Source organism: Kogia breviceps, chromosome 13 (genome assembly GCF_026419965.1).
Source record: "Kogia breviceps isolate mKogBre1 chromosome 13, mKogBre1 haplotype 1, whole genome shotgun sequence".
Classification (NCBI taxonomy): Eukaryota; Metazoa; Chordata; class Mammalia; order Artiodactyla; family Physeteridae; genus Kogia; species Kogia breviceps.
The window spans coordinates 39,636,841-39,658,249 of NC_081322.1; the positions used below are offsets into that span (position 1 = coordinate 39,636,841).

General features: G+C 47.2%; 1 protein-coding gene across 3 annotated transcripts in view; it reads right to left on the minus strand.

Moving 5' to 3' along the window:
• Positions 1 to 21,409, minus strand: part of SCML4 (Scm polycomb group protein like 4) — a 130,634-nt gene that overhangs the window by 42,024 nt on the left and 67,201 nt on the right. For 2 of the 3 annotated variants that reach the window (XM_067011214.1, XM_059083936.2), the window contains exon 1: positions 298 to 488. In XM_067011214.1, the coding sequence (XP_066867315.1) occupies positions 298 to 334 (37 nt within the window). In that variant the 5' untranslated portion in view covers positions 335 to 488. Of the gene's footprint in view, positions 1 to 297; positions 489 to 10,414; positions 10,610 to 14,970; positions 15,172 to 17,381; positions 17,512 to 21,409 lie in introns of those variants that run through there. The other variant, XM_059083935.2, reaches the window with a different exon arrangement.

Genomic DNA, 21,409 nt, shown 5'->3' on the forward strand with positions numbered 1-21,409 from the left:
GAGATAGTGGCACCACGGTCCCTAGCCCTGAACCCCAGATGAGAAAAGGAAGCAACAGAGTCGGCCTGATAACACCGCCACGTGAATAACCGTGGAATAACTATTCCCCTCTGCTTAACCAGGTACCACCACCTCAGGAGCACAGCCAGTGAGTTCAGGAATGCAGGGAAAGAGACCTGCAAGGAGAGAAGCAGGAAGAGGAAGGGGGGCAGGAGGGAGAAGGGCCAGGAGACACTAGCAGGTCCCAGTAGAGCTGCCCTTCCCTGCTCAGAGCCCGACCTGGGCTTCACTTCCTACCTTGAGTGGCTGGGTCTCCGCCACCAGGCAGCCGCATGCACGCTTCTCTCCAGCACCGCCGCCAGCGCCCAGCGCGTCCTCAGCTGTGGGCGGCAGGGAGGCCCTCGGGGGGACTCCTCGGTGTCCAAAACCAGCAGATTTCCTCTCTGCCCTCCTGCCGCCTTTCACTGCGGTTCTTGTGAAGGTCTGCAGGTTTCCTTTACTCCGGCTAGGTCCCGCCCCTTGTTCTGGCTCAGATAAGCTCATCACGTTTTCCCTTAGGGGCCCCTGTGGCCTCTTGTCCCAGCCTTCCTGGTTCAAAGGGCACCAGGCCACACCACCTATGAGGCTTAGCCTTTCGTTCGCTTCTATTAAATTTTCCATTAACTTGGTCTCTGGCCAGTATAGATTTTCTCTTCAAGCTCGTCTCTAAGTACAGATCACTCAGCCCTCAGAGTCAACCTTATAACTCCCCTTGGGTCCATTTAAGTACATTTATATTTTCCCCCTGACATCTGAACTTCTTTAGTCCTTTCCAATGTTGCTGGTTTGCCTGAGACTTTGTCTTTAAGATTTAAGATTTCCTCTTGTGGAAATTTTGCCCAGTGTCAGCCGTTTGAGAATAGTGAATGCCCTTTCAGTCTCCAGAGGAGAGCAGGTTCCCTAACCACCATCTCTGTGGTCTTTTCTTTGCAGCTTTGCCAAGCCTCTACCCCAAGGCATAAGGGAATGAATTTCCAGAAGGCAGGGGTGGTGGGGGGAGGGTGAGAGTGTGGGACCTCCCACCGTCAAGCTCTGCTTCCTCAATAGACCCCCCACCTGCTCTTTTTGGTCTTTCATAGAACTCTGGGGAAATTTAAAGTGACCCTTAATCAGGAAAATGTTGGAGTCCCTGGAATAGAGAACACCATATAACTTTTGGTTCTAAATGGACATCCTAATTTTTAGGAAGGCTTTCCCGTATTTCTCAAGTGGGTGAAGCAGGCTGCCATGGTGTGAGAAGCTCTGTGGAGAGGCCTATATGGCAAGGAACCAATGGCTTGTGGGAAATGGAATCCGGCCAACAACCATATGAATGAGCTAGGAAGTAGAACCTGCCCTAGCTGAACTCTGGGATGCTTGCAGCCTTGTGAAAGACCCAGAGCCAGGGGACCGACTTAAGCTGCACCTGAATTCCTGAGCCACAGAAACTGTGAGATAATAAATGTTATTTTAAGCCACTAAGTTTTGGGGTAATTTGTCACACAGCAATAGATAAATAATACAAGTAGGAAAGGGGAATTTGTTTCATTCCTCTTGACTCTGCATATCTAGGTTGGAAGTTGTAACTATTAATTCGGTAGCAGCTAGGATGTATCTGCTATAGAATATCTAATTCTCTGTCAGGAAGTTTATGGGATTTTTTTTTTTTCCAAAATCAAAGGGTTTGCTACTTATGTCTGAGACCCAGAAAGTACCAACTAATAGGAGAAAGCTCATGGAGTTTATCTTAGAAGGCTACTCGTTTCCAAAGTTGCTTCAATTCCTCTTGGCACGGTTTGCCAATTTAACCCTAGTTCTGATGCACGGTCAGTAGATACTGGTGTGGATAACCTGCAGATATTGCCTTAGGACCCACCACAGGGGCTCAGGGTATTAGTGCAGAAGAGCAGCCCAAAGGATAGAGTCTCCAATTACAGCTCCTCCAGGCTCTGGAGATTTTGGGATGGCCACATCTCATATACTTGATCCTTTGTTTCCATCAGTCCTTGTGCTTTCTGTGTTCTGGTGTATAAACCAGAGACCTTGGTCACCATCTCCTTGGATCTCCTTAGAGACCTTGCCCATTCCCTAACATCTACTCTTCCATCAAGGCAGGAGCCTCTTTGCACAGGCCTGCCAGAAACACAGAGGGCCTTCCGCACCTGACTCAGCTGTCCCCAGCATCGTCCCCAGTTCAAGAGTGGCTCATGGGGGATTGATGGGCAGGGGTGTCACATGAAGGACAGTTTCATGGAACAAAGGGGTAGATTTCCAGTAGATTTCTTTATTTGAAGAGAGGCATGGGGCAGGGGTAGGGGTGTCTTTCAGAGAATCCCTGAGACCAGTCTTGTAGGAAGAAAGAGTTCATACCGCCTATTTTTTGGCAGCCTCTTTTTCTCCTCCACACTCCCTCCTAGAAGGAGCTCTTCCCAAGTAGCAGAAAACCTACTGGGGATTCACCACCATCATCATTCTGCCCCTCCAGTCTTTGGTTTTGGCATCTTTAATCCACAAAATGACTTTATTTGTGATCTTGGACAAGAGGAGCGTTATCTTCATTTCTTTTTGTTTCATTTTAATGTATATACTTTCTATTAAAATATTACCCAATTGGTCACCATGATTCAATAGTAGCCTATTTATCCCTTTTTTTTTTTTTTTTTTTTTTTTTTTTTTCGGTATGCGGGCCTCTCACTGCTGTGGCCTCTCCCGTTGCGGAGCACAGGCTCCGGACGCACAGGCTCAGCGGCCGCGGCTCACGGGCCCAGCCACTCTGCGGCATGTGGGATCCTCCCGGACCGGGGCACGAACCCGCGTCCCCTGCATCGGCAGGCGGACTCTCAACCACTGCGCCACCAGGGAAGCCCTATCCCATATTTAAAGTACCTTGGGAGGTTCCAACAACATAACTGGAACATTCATTCATTCATTCATTTAACCAATAATTATTGAATCCTTGTGCTTCCTCAATATCAACAGGATTCAAAAGCGAACCAAAGCATTACAGCACAAAGGGATCTAATAAATTACTGAGCATTGTGAAAATCTATTTCAAATTCTACAAAACCCAGTGTTTTCCTTAGTGGTTACATTTTTTCCCTTTTAGCTCAATGTTTTAAAATAAGTACAGATATTATACTTTAATGAATGATATCACTGAAAATATAATAGCTTTTCCTAAATGAACTCACATTGGCACAGAGGCAGAGCTAAGATCAGGAATTCTACACTGGCAGACACTCCCTATTCCATGCTGTTAGAGCTCTGGCTGGGCTTCTCCTGGACCTATCTGCCCGAAAATATAGGAAGGCCTTTTATATTTGCTGCCGAACTTGTGGACATTCTTTTTTTCATCTTTCCATCAAAACTTTCTGCAAAGATTCTTAAGAACTGAGCTTGACACTGATACTTTGTTCTCCTTCCAAATGACCCCCTTTCCAAGGCTTGAGAACCATATGGCTCATTTTGTTCACATGGCCCATGGCTATGACAGGGTGAACATAGCTCTGCAATATTCTAATCATTGGCCTGCACATGCCTTCCTTCATTTCTTTTTTCCCCCCATCATTTCATATATTATTTAAAATACCAGGTCAAACCACACCTAGTTTCAGTGGAGTAGGCCACTTTGTGTGGTTTTTGTAGGGATGAGAAAGTTCTCCTGGGGTCTAGGATGATAGGCTCTGCCTGTCCTGTGGATGTCATCCAGCAACGATGTAGCTAGGGCACAAGGTTAAGGATGAGACACTCCTTGGGGCCAAGATATTAACCCAGAAGGAGAAGAGATAATTGATATTCCTGGAGTGCAGTTTCTGCCTAGATTTTGCTAAGTGGGCATTTGTGTTTGTTTTGTTCTTTTACATCTTTGCTAGAAGAAGTGACACAGGGGTACCACAAGCCACTTGTGAACATCCATTTTGTGTGGTCAGGCTTCTGAGCCAGGGAAGAGGACGGACACACACCCCAGCAAGTGTTGGGTAATGGGGCCCTACCGATAGGCTTGGGAGGGAAAGCATAGGGCCAGGGAGGAGAAGACCTAGGCTCAGCTTCCACTCTGCTGCTGGCTTTCTGTGTGGCTCTGAACAAGTGGCCTCAGCTCTGCAGGTATCACATGTAGAGGGAGCTCAGCAAATGTTTGCCAACTGGTCATATGGATATTTCTGTATAATGGAACTCATGCCACTTGATAAGCTCTATTTCCTTTTAGAAATAAACAACCTTTTGGAAAGAGAGATATTCTCTGGATAGTCATTCTCTGTAGAGCTATTACATTAGACAAATTTGTAGTTTAACAAGGAAGCAGATTTGATTTCTAGATGCTGGGTATGAAGGTTCAGCCACAGCAGAACGTACCGTTCGTGTCTTACTCCAGTAGTTTCCTGGTGCCTGGCTCCAAGACCACCAGCCAAGGAAGAAAACATCAAGTCTCAAGAACAAACGTCCTTTCTCATCTCCCAACCCCACTGTCTGTGTATCAAAAAAAAAGCTACTCAACAAAAAGTAAACAATTTGTTCCCATCATGTCAAACCTTCAAAAGCCAGGAAACCAATCACTAAACTAGATCTTGCAAAAGAGTTCAGCTATCACACTTGTGGTTTCCAAAGATCTCCCCAATGCTTGGTGAGCAGACAGTTTGTTCTGTTGTGTCGCATAGAATTTGAAACAGTAAATATTTACTGTGGACTTGTTACATCTCAGGCTCTGCTGAGGACTGCACGTCCCTGCCCTCAAGTCTACCTAGAAGGGAGACGAGGCCTGGACCCAGATTCTAGCAGCACAAGGCAGGGAGGGTATGTAAACAAGGGTCTGAGAGAACAGATCCCTAGGGTCTTCTAGGAATTCGGGGAAGCTTAGAGGGCAACAGAGACCCTGCTGCCGGTGGTGGTCAGGCCACACCAGGAAATTTGCCCGTCATCATTCTTTCCTTTCTTTCACTCTCTTCCCCAGCACTGCAATCCTCCTCTTTCTCACCTGGATTTGCACATGTGCCACCTTGCCTGACTACTCTGCCCCCTCATGCCCCTCTCTTCTTCTCCAGCCCACAGACACCTCCACGGGACACCAGATCAGCCTCAGCAGCAATGCTTTTACAGGTTTGGCACCATCCTAGCACAGATAGACTTATTTCACTGAAAACCTGAAATAAATTTACCTCTGGGAGCAGGACTCCGTCAGCACACACTTTCTCATTCAAAGTGTGGTCCCCAACCAGAAGCAGCACGGACATCACCTGGGAGCCTGTTAGAAACCAGACTCTCAGGCCCCACTCTAGCCCTCCTGAGCCAGAATCCACATTTTTTTTTTTTTTTTTTTTTTTTGCGGTATGCGGGCCTCTCACTGTTGTGGCCTCTCCCGTTGCGGAGCACAGGCTCCGGACGCGCAGGCTCAGAGGCCATGGCTCACGGGCTTAGCTGCTCCGCGGTATGTGGGATCTTCCCGGACCAGGGCACGAACCCGTGTCTCCTGCATCGGCAGGCGGACTCTCAACCACTGCGCCACCAGGGAAGCCCCAGAATCCACATTTTATCAAGATGCCCGGGTGGTACCAGGGCATATTAAAGTTTGAGAAGCACTGGCTAAAGCTTACTTATAATTGAGACCTTTTTTTCCCCCCCAACATTCAAAGATAAGGTAAAATTTCCGCATGATCATCTCAGGACTTCTGACAGAACCACAGATGTTATCAAATCCATGTTTTTGCTTCCCTTCTCCTAAAGTGTCCAGGGAACTGCTCTTCTTCTGAAAACATGAACATTTGGCTGTCAGTTAATAGATTGGGAGGAAAATGACTAAAATGCTTGGTCTCAAGCCAAGACCTCTACCTTCCAGACTGAATTCAGGCAGCTGAGTGGGTCTGAAACCTGGTTTTCCCTGAATGCAGGAGAAAGATCCTTTGGTGACAGAGTTTATATTTCAAAGGTCTGAGGAAGAGATTTGGAAGAAGCCCTCTCTCTGCTCTAATGTGAGCCCTTCTGTCTTGGTATCCTCATCTTCCCCTTTGGGGGACCCCTCCCCAGGGCTTCTAGGGCCTCTCACCTTCTGCTGTCCGCGGCCTTCCTCTGCCACCTCCAGCCATGACTCCCAGCTTGGAAGGGACCAGACAGGACATCTTGCTCTTACTCCTCTGGGTTGCCAGAGTTCACCCTAACGGCCCTGACATGTGGACATCTGCACTTGTCACCAGTAGTGAGGAGATCTCTCCATCCAAGCAGCTCCTTCCACTTCTGAATGGCTTTGACTTTTCAAAGTTCTTTACAATGTCAACCCCACCTGAATCCTGAGGGAGCTGTCTTCTGAGAGTTCCACCTGGTTATTGAGCTGCCAAGTCCTCTATGTGGGAGAGTACTCCTGAAAGCCAGGCTTCTCCAACTTTAATGTGTCTTCAAAACACCTGGGCTCTGTTGAGAAGGAGTGAGGGAGGGCCCTGAGCTTTTCCTTTCTCAGGTTATGACAGTGCTCCTGACCAGAGTTTGAGTGGCAAGACGTGAGGTTTAATTAAATCTATCTTCAGGGCCACAGAGAACAAATCCACATGACCTGCTGTCATATCATGGAACAGAAAATTGTTTCTTGGGCTTCCCTGGTGGCGCAGTGGTTGAGAATCCGCCTGCCGATGCAGGGGACACGGGTTCGTGCCCCGGTCCGGGAAGATCCCACATGCCGCGGAGCGGCTGGGCCCGTGAGCCATGGCCGCGGAGCCTGTGCGTCCGGAGCCTGTGCCCCGCAACGGGAGAGGCCACAACAGTGAGGCCCGCATACCACAAAAAAAAAAAAAGAAAATTGTTTCTTCCCCAAATCATCCATTTTTTAAAATAGTTCCTTATGTATCATGGCTTTGCATTTTCTTATTGTCTGATTAACTGGCTTTTGGAAATGTCCTAATGAGTGTTGACAAACCCTCTAACTGTGTGGCACCAAACCTGGAACACTCCATCTTTGACTGAACAACCTTAGGGGCAGAGCAGGATCTGGTTCAAATGAGTTCAAGACTGTACGATCTTGTTTAGGAATGACGTGGTCCTATGGATGGATATGAAGCCTAAAATCAATGAAGACCTCCATCCCTTCGCTTATAAATACACCTGCCTTTCTTGCCACAATCGTGGGAAAGTGGGTAATAAACTCATTCCTCATTCAAGATAATAATAACTTGATATGTTATCCTTTAAGGGAACTTTGACAAGGCAATCCTAAAGAGGCAATGTCTTAGTCTAAAGGCAAACTCTTTAGTGGTGTCATCCTAGGCTCCATGGCAGACGGGTAGGAGAGATGTGTGCCAGGGGGCTGCTCAAAGCTTACCGTGCCATAGCTGCTTCCTCTACCCTCCCTGGGGCCTCAGACACAAGAAACACACAGTGCTTGGTTCTGTAGCACCCAGGGCACGGGGAACAATTTCCACAAGAACTGGAGCAATTCATTTTTTCAAAGCAGCCACAGGCTAGGGAAGGGCTCATGAAGACAACTGGAGTCATTACTTCCAAAGCCAAGCCAACTAGGAAAGAAACCAGCCCGCTGGCAGAAATACAGGCCTCAGCCAAGGGAAGAAGTGAGGTGGCTACACTACACTTTTCCCAGGAAAAAGACAAGAACTTTACTCAGCATGGTGAGCTTGGAAGGAGAAAGAATAAGGAGGAAACCAAGGCAAAGTTTTCCTCAATGATCACGTAAGGAAAGCTGAAGTAGGGGGGTGGTTCCTGGGACAGGAAGTTAAAATGAAACTGTTTTAGTTTCAGTTTTGCTGAAGCTGCAAGACAACAGTCTCCCCATACCAGAGTGAAGTGTGGAGATCCAGCAAAAAGAGGTGGTGGGAAGCCAGTTTTACCTGTGTAGATGACCACCCACATGCAGCCTGCAAAAGAAATTGTAGAGGTTGGAAAGCAGGTTGAATAGAAGATGAACTATGGAGAGAACTGCCCCATGTGATCCAAGGGCTTCAATGTGGCTGTGTGAATAGCTTGATATCTGTCCCTGGAGCTCAAGAGACGCAATGGATTATTGCTTGATTTCCATGAGAAACCAAAAAGTCGGGCTGCTGTGATGGCAGGACAAAGGAGAGATGCCTGCTGAGATCAGCCTGCACGCCCTGAGTTTGTCTGGGCAAAGGATGTTTCTAAGGGACCAGATGCAGGCCATCAGAAGAGAGATCTGAAGTGAGATTATCTTCGATCCTTTCCTTAGGACTGTCTGGAGGCACATGGGGGCCTCAGCAGAAAGAAGCTAGAGATGTACCCACGGAGGCTGTGGGAAGAATTGTAAGTGACCAGCCAGAGAAGAGTTACCTTTGTCCATGTCAAGGAACGTGCAGATGAGAGATGGTAGGATCACCAAAGGACCCATGCAAGAGCCCACAGGATGCAGAATCAGCTTGAAACACCTGCCAGAACCAGGGAGGCTGATGCCAGCTCACAGCGGGATTAGTCAAGTAAAAACTCTCCTACCTCTTGCCTCTCCTCCTTCCCTCAGTCTGATCAGGAAGGATTGGGAATCATTATTAGCTAGATAAGGAAGGGGCAAAAACATAGGGTTGGGCAGGAGGTGGAGAGGAGCCAACCATGCCCTCCTTTACTGCTGCAGGCAACTGGTCTGAAGCAGGGCTGAGCTGGGAATGGGGAGTAGTTCCATCTTGGAGTGAAATTTAAAGTTTGATGATCACACTGACCTGAACATACTAATTATTTACTAGAGAATGTTTTGTTATCTGAAAGGAGCCAGAAAAGTCACGAGATTTGCCCTAAATTTCATCCATGGACAGGGAAGAAGTGGTCTCACAGGAGATTTTCATTTAAAGGAGAATGGGAGACATGAATTACGTGGCTTTATGATTATGTCCATGGGTCATTGCTTGTTCAATGTAACAATGACTTTAGGGTGTGCAAAGTGAAATCAGATCATCATCTGCTATTTTCATTGCAAGATTCACTGGAAGATACGTGAGCTTTACAATATGTTTCTGAGTTAACTAAGGTTTACAGGAGAGGCCAGATTCATAGACTGTCAGAACCAGAACATTATACATGAGCAACTTAGCCCATCATTTCACACAGGAAACTGAGGCCCAGAGACATGAGAAGACTTTCCCAAGCTCACACATATAGAGGCATCAAAAAAACACAGAAGTATATAGCATCTGCTCACACAAACTATATTTAATTAGGTACATTTCTTTGTAAAGGCCAGATTTCTTCCTGTTTCCCAGGTCTCTGAGAGTTTAAAGTAAAATTGTAGACAAGGCTCTTGACAGGATGTGAGAAAATCTATGCTTAGAATCTAACTTTATCCTTCCCTGATGTCCTCCTAGGCTTCAAACATAGCCACTCCTATTATAAGTATCCTTTTGTTGAATTCTCTAAGCCCGTCTGTGACCACATACCTGCAAATGTAAGTTTTTCATTATTCATACTGGTTACTCAATACCTCAAAAACTTTCCTAAGCTCACATACATATTTGCCTTATTCCAAGACAGGGTCTCACATGGTGCGTGGAACAGAAAAGGTTCAGCAAGTGTTTGCAGAGTGACATAATGGTTAGATTCCATTTCACTGTCTATGCGTTCTTTATGTATCAACAACACTGCTTCCAGAGAAAGAAAAAAGGCAACATGCCTGTACATCCTTGGAAACCTGGAATCTAGAACCTGGACTCATGTTCAACTCCTTGCAAATTCATAACTCAGGGCCGCTAAGTGGGGAAGGAAGAAGTAGCCCATTGGGGAGACAACGGTGTGGCAAGTTTGCCCACGTGGCCTTGCTGCCCTTCCCAACGGCCACTTCCCTCTGCTGAGCTATTCTGGGGCTGGTGATATAAAAGGCGTTCAGCCCCTGGGTCACTTTCTATCCTGTGATGAGAGAGAAACACTCTCACTGGAGGACATGTGTGATTTATGGGCGATCAAATTCCTGCCACGATAGACACTCTGTTACAAATTTCATTGACCTGGATAGGAATCTGAGGCCCCCAGACAGGACCAAGGTAATCAATTCGTTAGCCCTTGTTTCTTCAGGATTTCTTTGTTCCTTAGGCTAGTAGTCGTTCAATTACTCAACGATGATGAATAAATGCCCAAGAGCCTTAATTAGAAGGGAGGAAAAAAAAATCACTCATTGCATGTGATGCCGTCTCATTGTCTAAATTCTAATAACATAGGCCTAGAAGCTATAATGTCAGCTCTCAGTAGCTGGAGCCATCTCTTCCCACTGCAGCCTGGGCAGGGAGCGTCGGGGTGTCCTTGGTCCTGGTCAGCTTTGACTGTTCCCCGGATGCCCAGAGGAGCAGCCCATGAGCTTCCAGCAGCAGAGCTCCCAGGAGCCCCCTTAGTGGCAGCCTCACCCGCCCCGGGAGGGCGGGGACACCTGAAACCACCTGCAGGCCCAGGAAGACAGACGGGCAAACCTTACCTGAGTCCATCCTGTCTTCCTGGCTCTCAGGGGCTTCCTCGGAGGCGCTGGTGCCCCTGGGAAACGGCTGGTGGCTGAAGAGGTCGTCACACAGGAGGCTTCGGCACAGCTTGGCAAGGAAGCGGAGGACATACCCAATGCTGTTCACCACGGGCAGACTCCGCAGGTGCTGCTTCCCATCAAAGGACGCGGAGACTGGAAGAGCACAGAGACAGCAACTCAGAGCGGGACTCCGGAGAAAGCCGTCAGCCCGTCAGCCCTGGGGAAGAGGTTTTGGTTTGTTCAGTTTTGTTTTGTTTTTAACTAAGTTGTATTGGGATTTCACCTGTTTTTTCACTACTGTTCTATTTCAGTTCCAGGATCTCATTCAGGAGACCACATTGGGTGTCGCTGTTGTGTGAACTTGGTCTCCTCGGGTCTGTGACTGTTTCACAGTCTTTTCTTGTTTTTCATGATCTTGACAGTCTTGAAGAGTACTGGTCAGGTATTTTTGTAAAACGTCCCTCGATCTGGTTTGTCTGATATTTTTCTTATGATGTTACTGGGCTTATGGGTTTTTGAGGAGGAAGACCACAGAGGCAGTGGGGGGTGGTACATGATAGCCACAGTTCATCACTGCGATGTTAACCCTTAGCTCCTGACCAAGACAGTGTTTGCCACATTTCTCCACTGTATTCTTCATATTCTGTTCCTGGGAAAGAAGTCACAAGGTCCTACCCACAGTTCAGGGCAATGGAGGGATTAAGCTCTACCTCCTGGAGAGGGTAGAGTCTCTATATCATTTGGAATTCTTCTATAAAGGAAGACTTATCCCATTTCCTCCATTTATTTATTTGTTTATTCATTAATATCAGTGCAGACTCAATATATTTATTCTGGGGGAATTCCCTGGCGGTCCAGAGGTTGGGACTCAGCGCTCTCACTGCCGAGGGCCTGGGTTTGGTCCCTGGTTGGGGAACTAAGATCCCACAGGCCACATGGTATGCCCCAAAATAAATAAAGTTTAAAATACATATATTTATTTTGTGTTGTGGGTTGTCCAATACTATATTATGTATCTTATTGCTAAATTATTCCAATTTTTGTCTTTGGGATCTTTCAGACTGACTCCTGTGTCCCTGTGACATACCCTCATTTATTTTCAGCAACTCTAGATAGATAGATCTAGACCAATAGGTAGGTCTAGATAGATACGTCTAGATCTAGACATATAGGTATATTCAAATAAACCTGAGTTCATACTGAGGTCTCCAACTCTTAACGCAGCACCACAGTGTTCAGGATTCATTCAGCCTCTGGGGAGGAGTCTTTGTAAAGGAACAATAATGTCTCCACAGTGATGCTAGATCAAACTCATTTTCTCTAGGGTGACCAGAATTTAGAAGAAACACCTGGTTCTTCCAGCCCAGAGCATGTTTCTTTCTGTAATCCTCCTCACAGCCCTCTGCTGCTGCATGAAGCTCGCACAGCAGCTCCAGGGTGCAGAACACGTGAGAAGATCCTCAGCAGGACGCTCTGCTCCCACCCGGGCTCTGCCCTCAGCACCAGCACCTGGAAGGCAGCCTGGATTTTTATACTATATCTTTCAAAGGCTAGCACACTGTAAGGGCTGGGGCAGGGCGACCAGAGCTAGTTTTGATTTCAGAACTAAAAAACAAACAACGAAAGTACTCCACACCCATTTAAATTAGAAATCAAAACAATCTATTTCTTTTGTGTAGCTTTTTATAGTTTGACAAAGCTTTCACACCTATCACCTCATTTAGGCCTTCTGACTGTCCTGTGAGGACAGTGGAGAAAAGGTTATGACTCCATAATACGGATGAGGAAACTGAGGAGAAGGGCTAGAGTGGTTTTTTCCAGCTCATGAGGCCTGTAAGTGGCACTTGCCTGTCACTTTAATACTCTAGGTGACTCAGATTAGGAGATCCAGCAAAGAGCTGCTTAGATGCTCAGTAAGGGGGTCATCCTGGCCACTTGAACACTCTGAAAATTCCCTCTTAGGTGGGCACTGCTGCTTGCCTCTGATACCTTGAAAAAGTAGGTGTGCTGGAAACTGAACCCACAGCAGGAAGGTCTGAGTCATCAGGCCTGTGCCATAAATCAGTGTGTATACATTCCCAGAGGTGCCTGGACGGTCACATAGTAGGAAAATTCCACCTCCTGGAAGCAGACATGGAATTTGTGAGATCACAAAATCTACCCCTCTGGGAGAGTGTGACTAAGGCAGAGCATCCCAACAGGTGTGCTAGGAATGGGTCATGGGTACTGAGATACTATTCCCCCTCAGCCTTTGGGGTGGCCCAAGGCCCAGCCACAGCAGGTTAAATTCCCTTAGCCCATGGTGCCAGCACCAGTGTCACCATTTTCTACATGTTGTGCCATGGGGATGTTTAGAAAGCAGTGCCCTAAGGATCAGGTTCTAGGTGGAGAGCGGGAGAGTCTGACTATTCCTCCTTGAGTCCCTCCCTAAACCACCTTGGGGCTAGCGCCACCTTGCTGGGCTGCCACATCACCATCAGAAACATGAACGCCCACCTTGCCACCTCACAACCTAAGGAGGTGGCATGAGGAGGTCCCTCAGCGCTACTGCATTCTCCATGATCAAGTCCTCAGCTCTGGCCTCTCTGGGAATCCCTCAGCCAAGGGAAACTTGGCAGGGCTCTGCCTGCTCATGCATTCATGCCAGGCACTGCAGAGCCTCCTCCCCAGCACCAAGGCCCCTGAGGCCACAGAAAAGCTGAGCAGGAGAGCAGGGAGAACAGGGTCAGCTCTCCCAGCTGGGGGGGGCAGGGGCCACAAAGAACTCAGACGGGATTTGCTCAAGAGTGGGGACACACGGTACAGGAGGAGCTTTCTCTTAGCACTGGATCTGCGTCTTGAGCCCTGCTGTTTAGCAAGGGAAAGGACAAGGCCTTCAACCTCAGAGGGCAGTCCAGGATCAAGAACCTGGCTCTCAGAGAAACCAGGAGAAGAACAGCCAAGGAGCTCTCAGAGGCCTGACAGCAGGACTCTCCTCCTGGCCTCTCTTGGTGTAGTACTTCTTTGTCTTGTCTCTGCCCACATCTGCTGAAGTCTCTTAAAAGTCACCCTGGGTCAGACACATGCAACCAGACCTTGCCAAATTCTATTTTAATCAATTACCAGCAAGTCAGACCCAGCTTCCTGCTCAGAGGGAGCTCCAGAAGGAGGGCTGAATCAATCAGAGCTGGTAAAACTGTGTTGGAAAATCTCCCCATCTGCAAGCCCTCGGGATCAATCTGGAGTTAAATAAAACACTTATGCTTCGATTTTTCAGGATGCAGCCACATTAAAGGCCCCTCTCCCTGACCCTTTCTTAGCCAGACAGCAGGGTCACCTGCACTGCCCCGTAGCTGGGGAATTGTATCCCTTTTCCCTGGTGATATGGAGGCTGTGTCTATGATGCTGGGCCAGAGAAGACACTAGGCTGTCCCCTTGGAGTCAAAGCATCTTGCAAAGGCCTGGAGCTCCAGGGCTTAAGGGCAGGTGGTGACAACCACTGTGCATGTGGAGAGCCTCGGGTAAGACAGACAGAGCCTCTGAGAGGAAACATTTGAAGGGGGCAGAGCTCCCAATTCTGCCTCAGACTTATGGTGACAGTTTCCACCTCCTCTGGATGCTGTTGGGTTGGGGTGGAAACTGGAGGAGGGTGGTGACAGTGGGAGATGGGATTGACCCTGAAGGCCCTTGTTTAAAAAAAAAAAATGTCCTGTGAGGTGGGGTTTAGACCATGAACTTTCCCCACTTCCCTGCATGGTGTTAAGTGCTATGCATAAGGAATAAAGCAGAGGAAGGGAGAATAAATAGTGACAAGGGCTGATGTGTTAGACATGTGGTCAGGGAAGGGCTTTTTGATAAGGTGGCATTTGAGTAGGAATCTGAAGGAACTCCAGGAGCAAGTCATGTGGACAGTTGGGGAAAGAGCATTCCAGAAAGAGAGAACAGCAGGTGCAAAGGCCCTGAGGCAGGAGGAGCATGGTTGGAGGACACAGGAATGAAGCCACTGTGGCCAGAGCAGAGTTTGGGACTCAATAGAAGTGACCAGGAGATCAAGGAAGTTCCCAGGACCAGGTCACATAGGACCTGGGGGCCCTTGTAAGGATGTGGGCTTTTTCTCAGAGTGACATGGGAGCCATTGAGGGTTTGGAGAAAAGGAGGGGCATGATCTGACTTAGATTTTGAAAGAACCAGACTCGTGAAAGGATTCTGGATATATTTTGAAGTTGATTCTGAAAGGATTCTGGATATATTCTGCAGGTAGAACAACAGGATTTATTGATGGGTTGGAAGTGGGAGGTGAAAGAGGCAAAAGTCAAGGGAGAGGATGCAGATGTCCAGTCTTCTTATCCAGATCTGGAAGTATCTTCTCCTCAAGCCCCAAGAGACACCTTCGGCACACAGGTTCATTTAAGGACCCTGGAGCCCAGAAGATGGGGACAGACCCTGGCCACGGTCCCCCAAGCCTGATTACAGCTATTTTCCTCTTTGGAGACACACCCACGGCCCTCCTCATACAGCCTGCTCCAGGGCTTTACCTGACACCATCTCCCCACCGTAGCCCTGCTTGACCAGGGAGAAGACCAGCTCCTGCTGGTGGGCGCAGTCGATGCACGCTTGCACAGCCTGCTGCAGGACGGCCGACGGCCTCTCGGGCCCAAAGTGCTCGGGGAGCTGCTGTACCTTCCTCCTCTCAAGGTACGGCCCTGCGTTGGCTTGCTTGTTGATGTAGAGGCAGACTGTGGAAACAGACCCACAAAGCCCTCAGCATCGAAGCACATCAGGCCAGGGGTGGCTCCCATGCACACTGGGGATGCCTCAGCCATGTCCCCTTGGCCCTGGTCTTGGGACAGCAAAGGCCAAAGTGGGACCAGTTCTTCTCAACTTAAGAAGTAAAAGAGGCAATAGAGTCAGTCACCTCCAGCTGCCAGGGCTTGCTCTCAGAAAGGCCTCCTGGTTGCGAAGAAATAGGCATGTCCCCTCCGATGTACCCAAATCTGAATTGTAGACAATTATGGACAATTGTGGACCATGTATATAAATGTATTTATGTGCTGGGAACATACACAAAATCTTCCCCTCTCCTCCCAGGAAGCTATCAAGCTATATATAATGTTTGCCATTTTATTTGTTAACCTTCAGTAATTAAAAAAAATCAACACGTTGCTAATTACTCCAAAGACTATATATTCAATGAAATTCTAAAGAGGATTCTATTTACAATCTCAGGATAATGAACACTCAGCAGTCCATTTAGGTGAGCCCAACCAATGGTCCCCACACTTTTAAAGTAATATACCCCATTGGTAAAAAAATTTTTACCACATGCCCTAACATGTGTTTATTTATTTATAGATTATATACATTCTCAACCATATTAATGTATTACACACATTTTAAAGATGTAACCAAAAACTAGAAAAATTTAAAGGATGAGAAAAAAGAAATATTAATAGTAGGTGTCATATTTTCTTCCACATGTTAATGACTCCTCTTATGTCTCCCGCTGCCCCCAGCCCAGGTATGAGCATCTTACCCTGGGGGCCACTAGTGCAGAGAAGCGTTAAAGAGGGACTTTAAGAGGAGACCAATAGGACTTTGGAAGGATTAAACAGTAACAACAAAGTTGAAGATAATTAGTTTTTATTGAGCACCTACTATATTCCAGGCACTGTATATCCTTTATCTTGTTTGATTCTCAAGATAAGCCTGAGAATTAAATATTAGTACTTCCTCTACTAAAGAAGAAAGTGAGGTTAAAAGTGGTTAGTGGCTGCTCAGAAAGTGTAATTAATGGTGCAATAAGGATTTTAACTAACGTCTTTCTGATGTCATGGCCTGTGCTCTTTTCACTCTACCAGGCTTCCTTCTTCAACTAATCCCACATGATTAAGGAAAATCTAATTGCTAAGGGACCTTCATGCCAGGCAGTGTGCTAGGCCCTACAGAGAAAATCTACACAATCCCTGACTTCAGAGAACTTAGGGCCCAGAAGGGGAGACAGACCTACTCAGAGAATCACAGGAAGTGATGTGGGACCTTGGCAGCAAGAAACATTAGGGAGATGCTAGGAGAGCCCGTCCTGGGAACCTTGGCAGGAAAGTCAGTGAACGCTTTCTGGAGGGAGGTACCTGAGCTGAGGTACAAGGGAGGAATAAGTTGACCCCAGAGGAAAGATCATTCCAGAAGAAGGAAAGAGAATATGCTACGATCCTATGATGGGCCCTAAAGACTAAGAACAGGGCCTTGTTGGCCATACTTCAAAATTTGGTCTTTACCTAACAGCATTAGGAGGGCACTGAGGGATTTAAGTGGAATGGGGTTGTGGATGGTTTGTGATGAGGGGGAACTATGGATGTGTATGTGTATATGTGTGTGTGTGCGTTTTGTGTGTGTGTGTGTGTGTGTGAGAGAGAGAGAGAGAGACAGAGACAGAGAGAGACAGAGAGAGAGAGAGAGAGACACCATCTGACTGCTGTTACTCTTAAGATGGAGCTGTTGGTTGGTGGATGCTGCATGAGAGAGACTGGGCCGAGCTCCACCCTGAACTGGACTGGAAGGCACCGGGTGGGATTGAGGGCCATTAGGACCCTTAGGAGATCTGGAAGTGCAAACACAGGGATAGAAACCCTTCAAGGTGAGCAGGCTTGCTGTTGGTGCAAAGTAAACGTGGCTCTGAAGATAGTCTGGGCCGCCAACCACTCTTTCTAGCCTCCACCCACCCACAGCAACCAGCTGAAGCCAAGGTGCATTGAAAACCAATTTTAAATAATCCAAGCTGTGAGACACTAAACTCCTGTTCTCAGAGAATTTGGTCATCCTATCTACTGTCCAACTGACACACCGAATCCTTCATTTGAACGACCTCAGTGGCAGCTCTCTAGTTCACAAAGTAACTTTAGCTGGCGGGCAGGCCATCCCAGCCTTGGAGTTCATTCGGCTCACCTACCTGTGAGAGCCTGTGGAGCTGCCAAGCTGGGTATGGTGGCTGCATCCTGAGGGATGGAGCTGAGGTCGGGCTCCGGCGTGCTCCGCGGGGGTGAGAGGGCTAAAGGCGTCATGAGAACCTGAGACTTGAGCTGCAAGACAGAACCCAGGGAGTCAATGAAAATCTGGAGATGCTCTCTACACTCTCCCAGGATCCTTCCTGGCCTCAGTTAACCACTGCTACTCTGTCATTCTTCCACACCTTTCTATTGTGCAGCTCTGGGGGCTGAACTTCAGATTCAAGTTCATGATCAAGATTCAAGTTTGGGTCACACCCAGAGGTCAGCTCTGCACCCCGTCCTTACAGTGGAGCCACCCAGGAAATGACTGTGTCAGGCAGCGGGTGTGGGTCACACAGAGGTGTGAGGAATTGCAGCCTATAAGCCTCCTGAGTGCAGGATGCAGGGTGGGGGACAGTTCCCAGCCTGAGCCCCTGTTCTCCTGAGGTTCCTGTGGACAGGTCTTTCCTGACAGCCACCCAGTGACCAATCCTGAAGCTTTGCTCACTCTGCTGAGTTTTCTGTTCACAAAGATCACTGGGTCCTGTTAGAAGAGACAGCTGGAGCCATTCTTCCGAAAGGTGACATGCTTCTCAGGGTTTATTTCCTGCAGTGGAGACCATCAAAGGCTCATGCTGATGCTGCTGGTCCACGGACCACACTTTGAGTAGCAAGGGTGTACGTTCTGTTGTTAATATATATGCAATCCCCATCCATCTCCTAACTTGATTCCTGGATTTTTAGGATGTAATAATAATAGTAGTCATGGAGAAATAGTATTCCTACTGCTAGTTAACCATTCTACATTCATTCATTTAAGTCATACCAGTGTTTAAGGGGAAAACATTCCAGTGAATGAGGATACCAACTGCAAAGGTCCTGAGGCAGAACACGCCTGGAGTATTTGTGCCACATTAAGGTGGCAAGAGTGAGATTGGAGAGGTGGTAAAACCACGGGGCTTTGCAAGACACTGTAAGTTCTTTGACTTTTTCTCTGAGCTCTTCTGAGCAGAGAAACTACAGAATCTAAACTGACATTTTTAACAATCTTTCTGACTGTCGTATTGAGAAGAGATGAAAGGAGCAAAAGTGAGAGGACCACTAATCTAGAGTAGATGAGCGACGATGGTAGGTTGAATCAGGGTGAGAGCCGTGGATGTGAAGAGAAGGGGACAGATTCTGGACAGATTTTGAAGGTGGAACCAGAAGGACGTTCTGACACACTGGATGTAGTGTGTGAGAGAAAAAGAAAGAAGTCAAGGATGACTCCGAGGGTTTGGGCCAGGGAGTTTGCAGGTGGGGGAAGGAGGAGGGGAGAGTGGAGACAATGAGGGAAGGTCGGGTTGATTTTGGACATGTCAGGTTTAAGATGCTTAGATCCAAGAAGAGATGGTAAGTGGGCAGGTACGTATACTGGACTACGGAGTTCTGGGGGAAAGTCTAAACGGAGATCTAATTTTGGAATCGTAAGTAGCAAGTTGATATTTAAGGCCATGATCATGAATGAGGTCATCAGAGAATTGAGGGTAGGTGGAGAAGAGAAGGATCCATTCATTGAGCCCTGAAAGACTCCAACATGAAGAAGTCGGAGAGAGAGGGGTGACCAGCAAAAGAAACCAGGAACTATATCCAGTGGGGTAGAAAGAAAAGCGGGAGAGCATGGCACTGTGGGAACAAGATGGAGAAAGTGTCTCGTGGAGAAGAGAGTGACCAACCATGTCAAATGCTCGGTCAGACATGGAGGACCAGAAGTGGCCACGTAGCAACTTTTCAACATGAGGGGCTGTGGTGCAGTAGGTGAGATGAGAACCTGATTGTCATAAGCTTAAGAAATAGTGGGAAGAGAGGCACTGGATCAGGAAGTAAAGCCAACTCTTGCAAGGAGTCTTGTCTTAAAAAGGAGTGGCCAATTAGCCATAGCAGCAGGAAAAGTAGGACTGAAAGATTTTTGCCCCACAATGAGATACCACCTCACACCCTTTAGGATGGCTACTATAAAAAAAACAAGATTTAAATTAAAAAGAACACATGTTGATGAGGATGTGGAGAAACTGCAACCCTTGGGCACTATTGGTGGGAATGTAAAATGGTGCATTCCTCAAAAAATTAAAAATAGAATTACCCAGAAATTACACTTCTAAAAGAATTAAAAGCCGTGTCTCCAAGAGATATTTGTACACTCATGTTCATAGCAGTATTATTCATAATAGTCATTGTGGAAGCAACTACAAATGTCCATGGGCAGATGAACGGATAAACAAAATGTGGTATATACATACAAGGAAATATTATTCAGCCTTAAAAAGGAATAAAATTCTGACACATGCTACAACATGGATGAAACTTGAGGACATCATGCTAAGTGAAATAAGCCAGGTACAAAAAGACAACTACTGTATGATTCCACTTATATGAGGGACCTAGAGTAGTCAAATGCACTTAAACAGAAAGAAGAATGGTGGCTGCTAAGGGATGGAGAGAGCGGGCAAAGGGAGAGTCGTATTTAATGAGTATAGAGTTTCAGTTTTGCAAGGTGAAAACGTTCTGGAAGTTGGATGCACAGCGACGTGAATATACTTAAACTACTGTACTGTACACTTAGAAATGGTTATGATGATAAATTTTATGCCATGTGGTTTTTATCACATTACCTTAAAAATTTTTTTTTTTAATTTTATTTATTTTATTTTTATTTTTGGCTGCGTGGGGTCTTCGTTGCTGCACGCGGGCTTTCTTTAGTCACGGCGAGTGGGGGCTACTCTTCATTGCGGTGCACGGGCTTCTCATTGAGGTGGCTTCTCTTGTTTTGGAGCATGGGCTCTGGGCACGTGGGCTTCAGTAGTTGTGGCAGGTAGGCTCAGTAGTTGTGGTGCACAGGCTTAGTTGCTCCACAGCATGTGGGATCTTCCTGCACCAGGGATCAAACCCATGTCCCCTGCATTGGTAGGTGGATTCTTAACCACTGAGCCACCAGGGAAGCCCTATTTTTTTTAATTTTTAAAAGATTTTTTTTTTTTTTTGCTGTACACGGGTGTCTCACTGTTGTGGCCTCTCCCATTGCGGAGCACAGGCTCTGGACGCGCAGGCTCAGCGGCCATGGCTCACGGGCCCAGCTGCTCTGCGGCCTGTGGGATCTTCCCGGACCGGGGTACGAACCTGTGTCCCCTGCATCGGCAGGTGGACTCCCAACCACTGCGCCACCAAGGAAGCCCTGTTGTTTTTGAGAAGGGGGAAATATGTTCTAATGCTGGTGGAAATAGCCCAGTAGAGAGGGAAAAATTGATGATACAGGGGAGTGTGTGGAGAACTGCTGGCATTGAGACTCTGAACAGGTGAGAGAGGATGAGATTTAATGAACTGGGCTATGGCCTTAGATGGAAACAAGGACTTTTCATCTACTGCAGTAGGAAGGAAGGAGGAATATGAGGCTCTGGATTTGGGTGGATGTGGAGGTGGGAGCTTACAGAAAGCCGTTTGCAATGGCTTCTAATTTCTCAGTGCTGCTGGAAGCTGTGTGTGAGGGTGGAGGAGGATGGGTTAATGAACTAGGAGGGTGGGAGGCCATGGGGGGAATGGAATGTGGCTGCTCAGCAGCATTGAGGGCACAGTGGGATGTGTGGAAATGAATTTAAATTAATTGAAATGAATTTAAAAGGAGACAGGCCAAAAGTGAGCATGTTGGCTACACAAGGCTGTATGTGTGCAGAGTCTGGGGCTCTTGCTAGAGATCCTGTATTAATCAGAAGCAGCAATGAACAATAGATAGTTCATCTTAATTTGAGTTTAGAATTTGAAAAAATTAAAAGGCTCATCATGTAGCAATACTATCCTAAATATTGTAAAAATAATTTAAAAGAAACTTCAGTGTAGATGGGAAACCTCCTGTGACTCAGTCACCATGACTGTGGCAGGGTTTCCTCATTTGCCAAGTGTGAAGAGGGCTGCAGCAGCTCTGCCTGTTCTCCCAGGTCAGGCACCAAGGGTTCCCCTG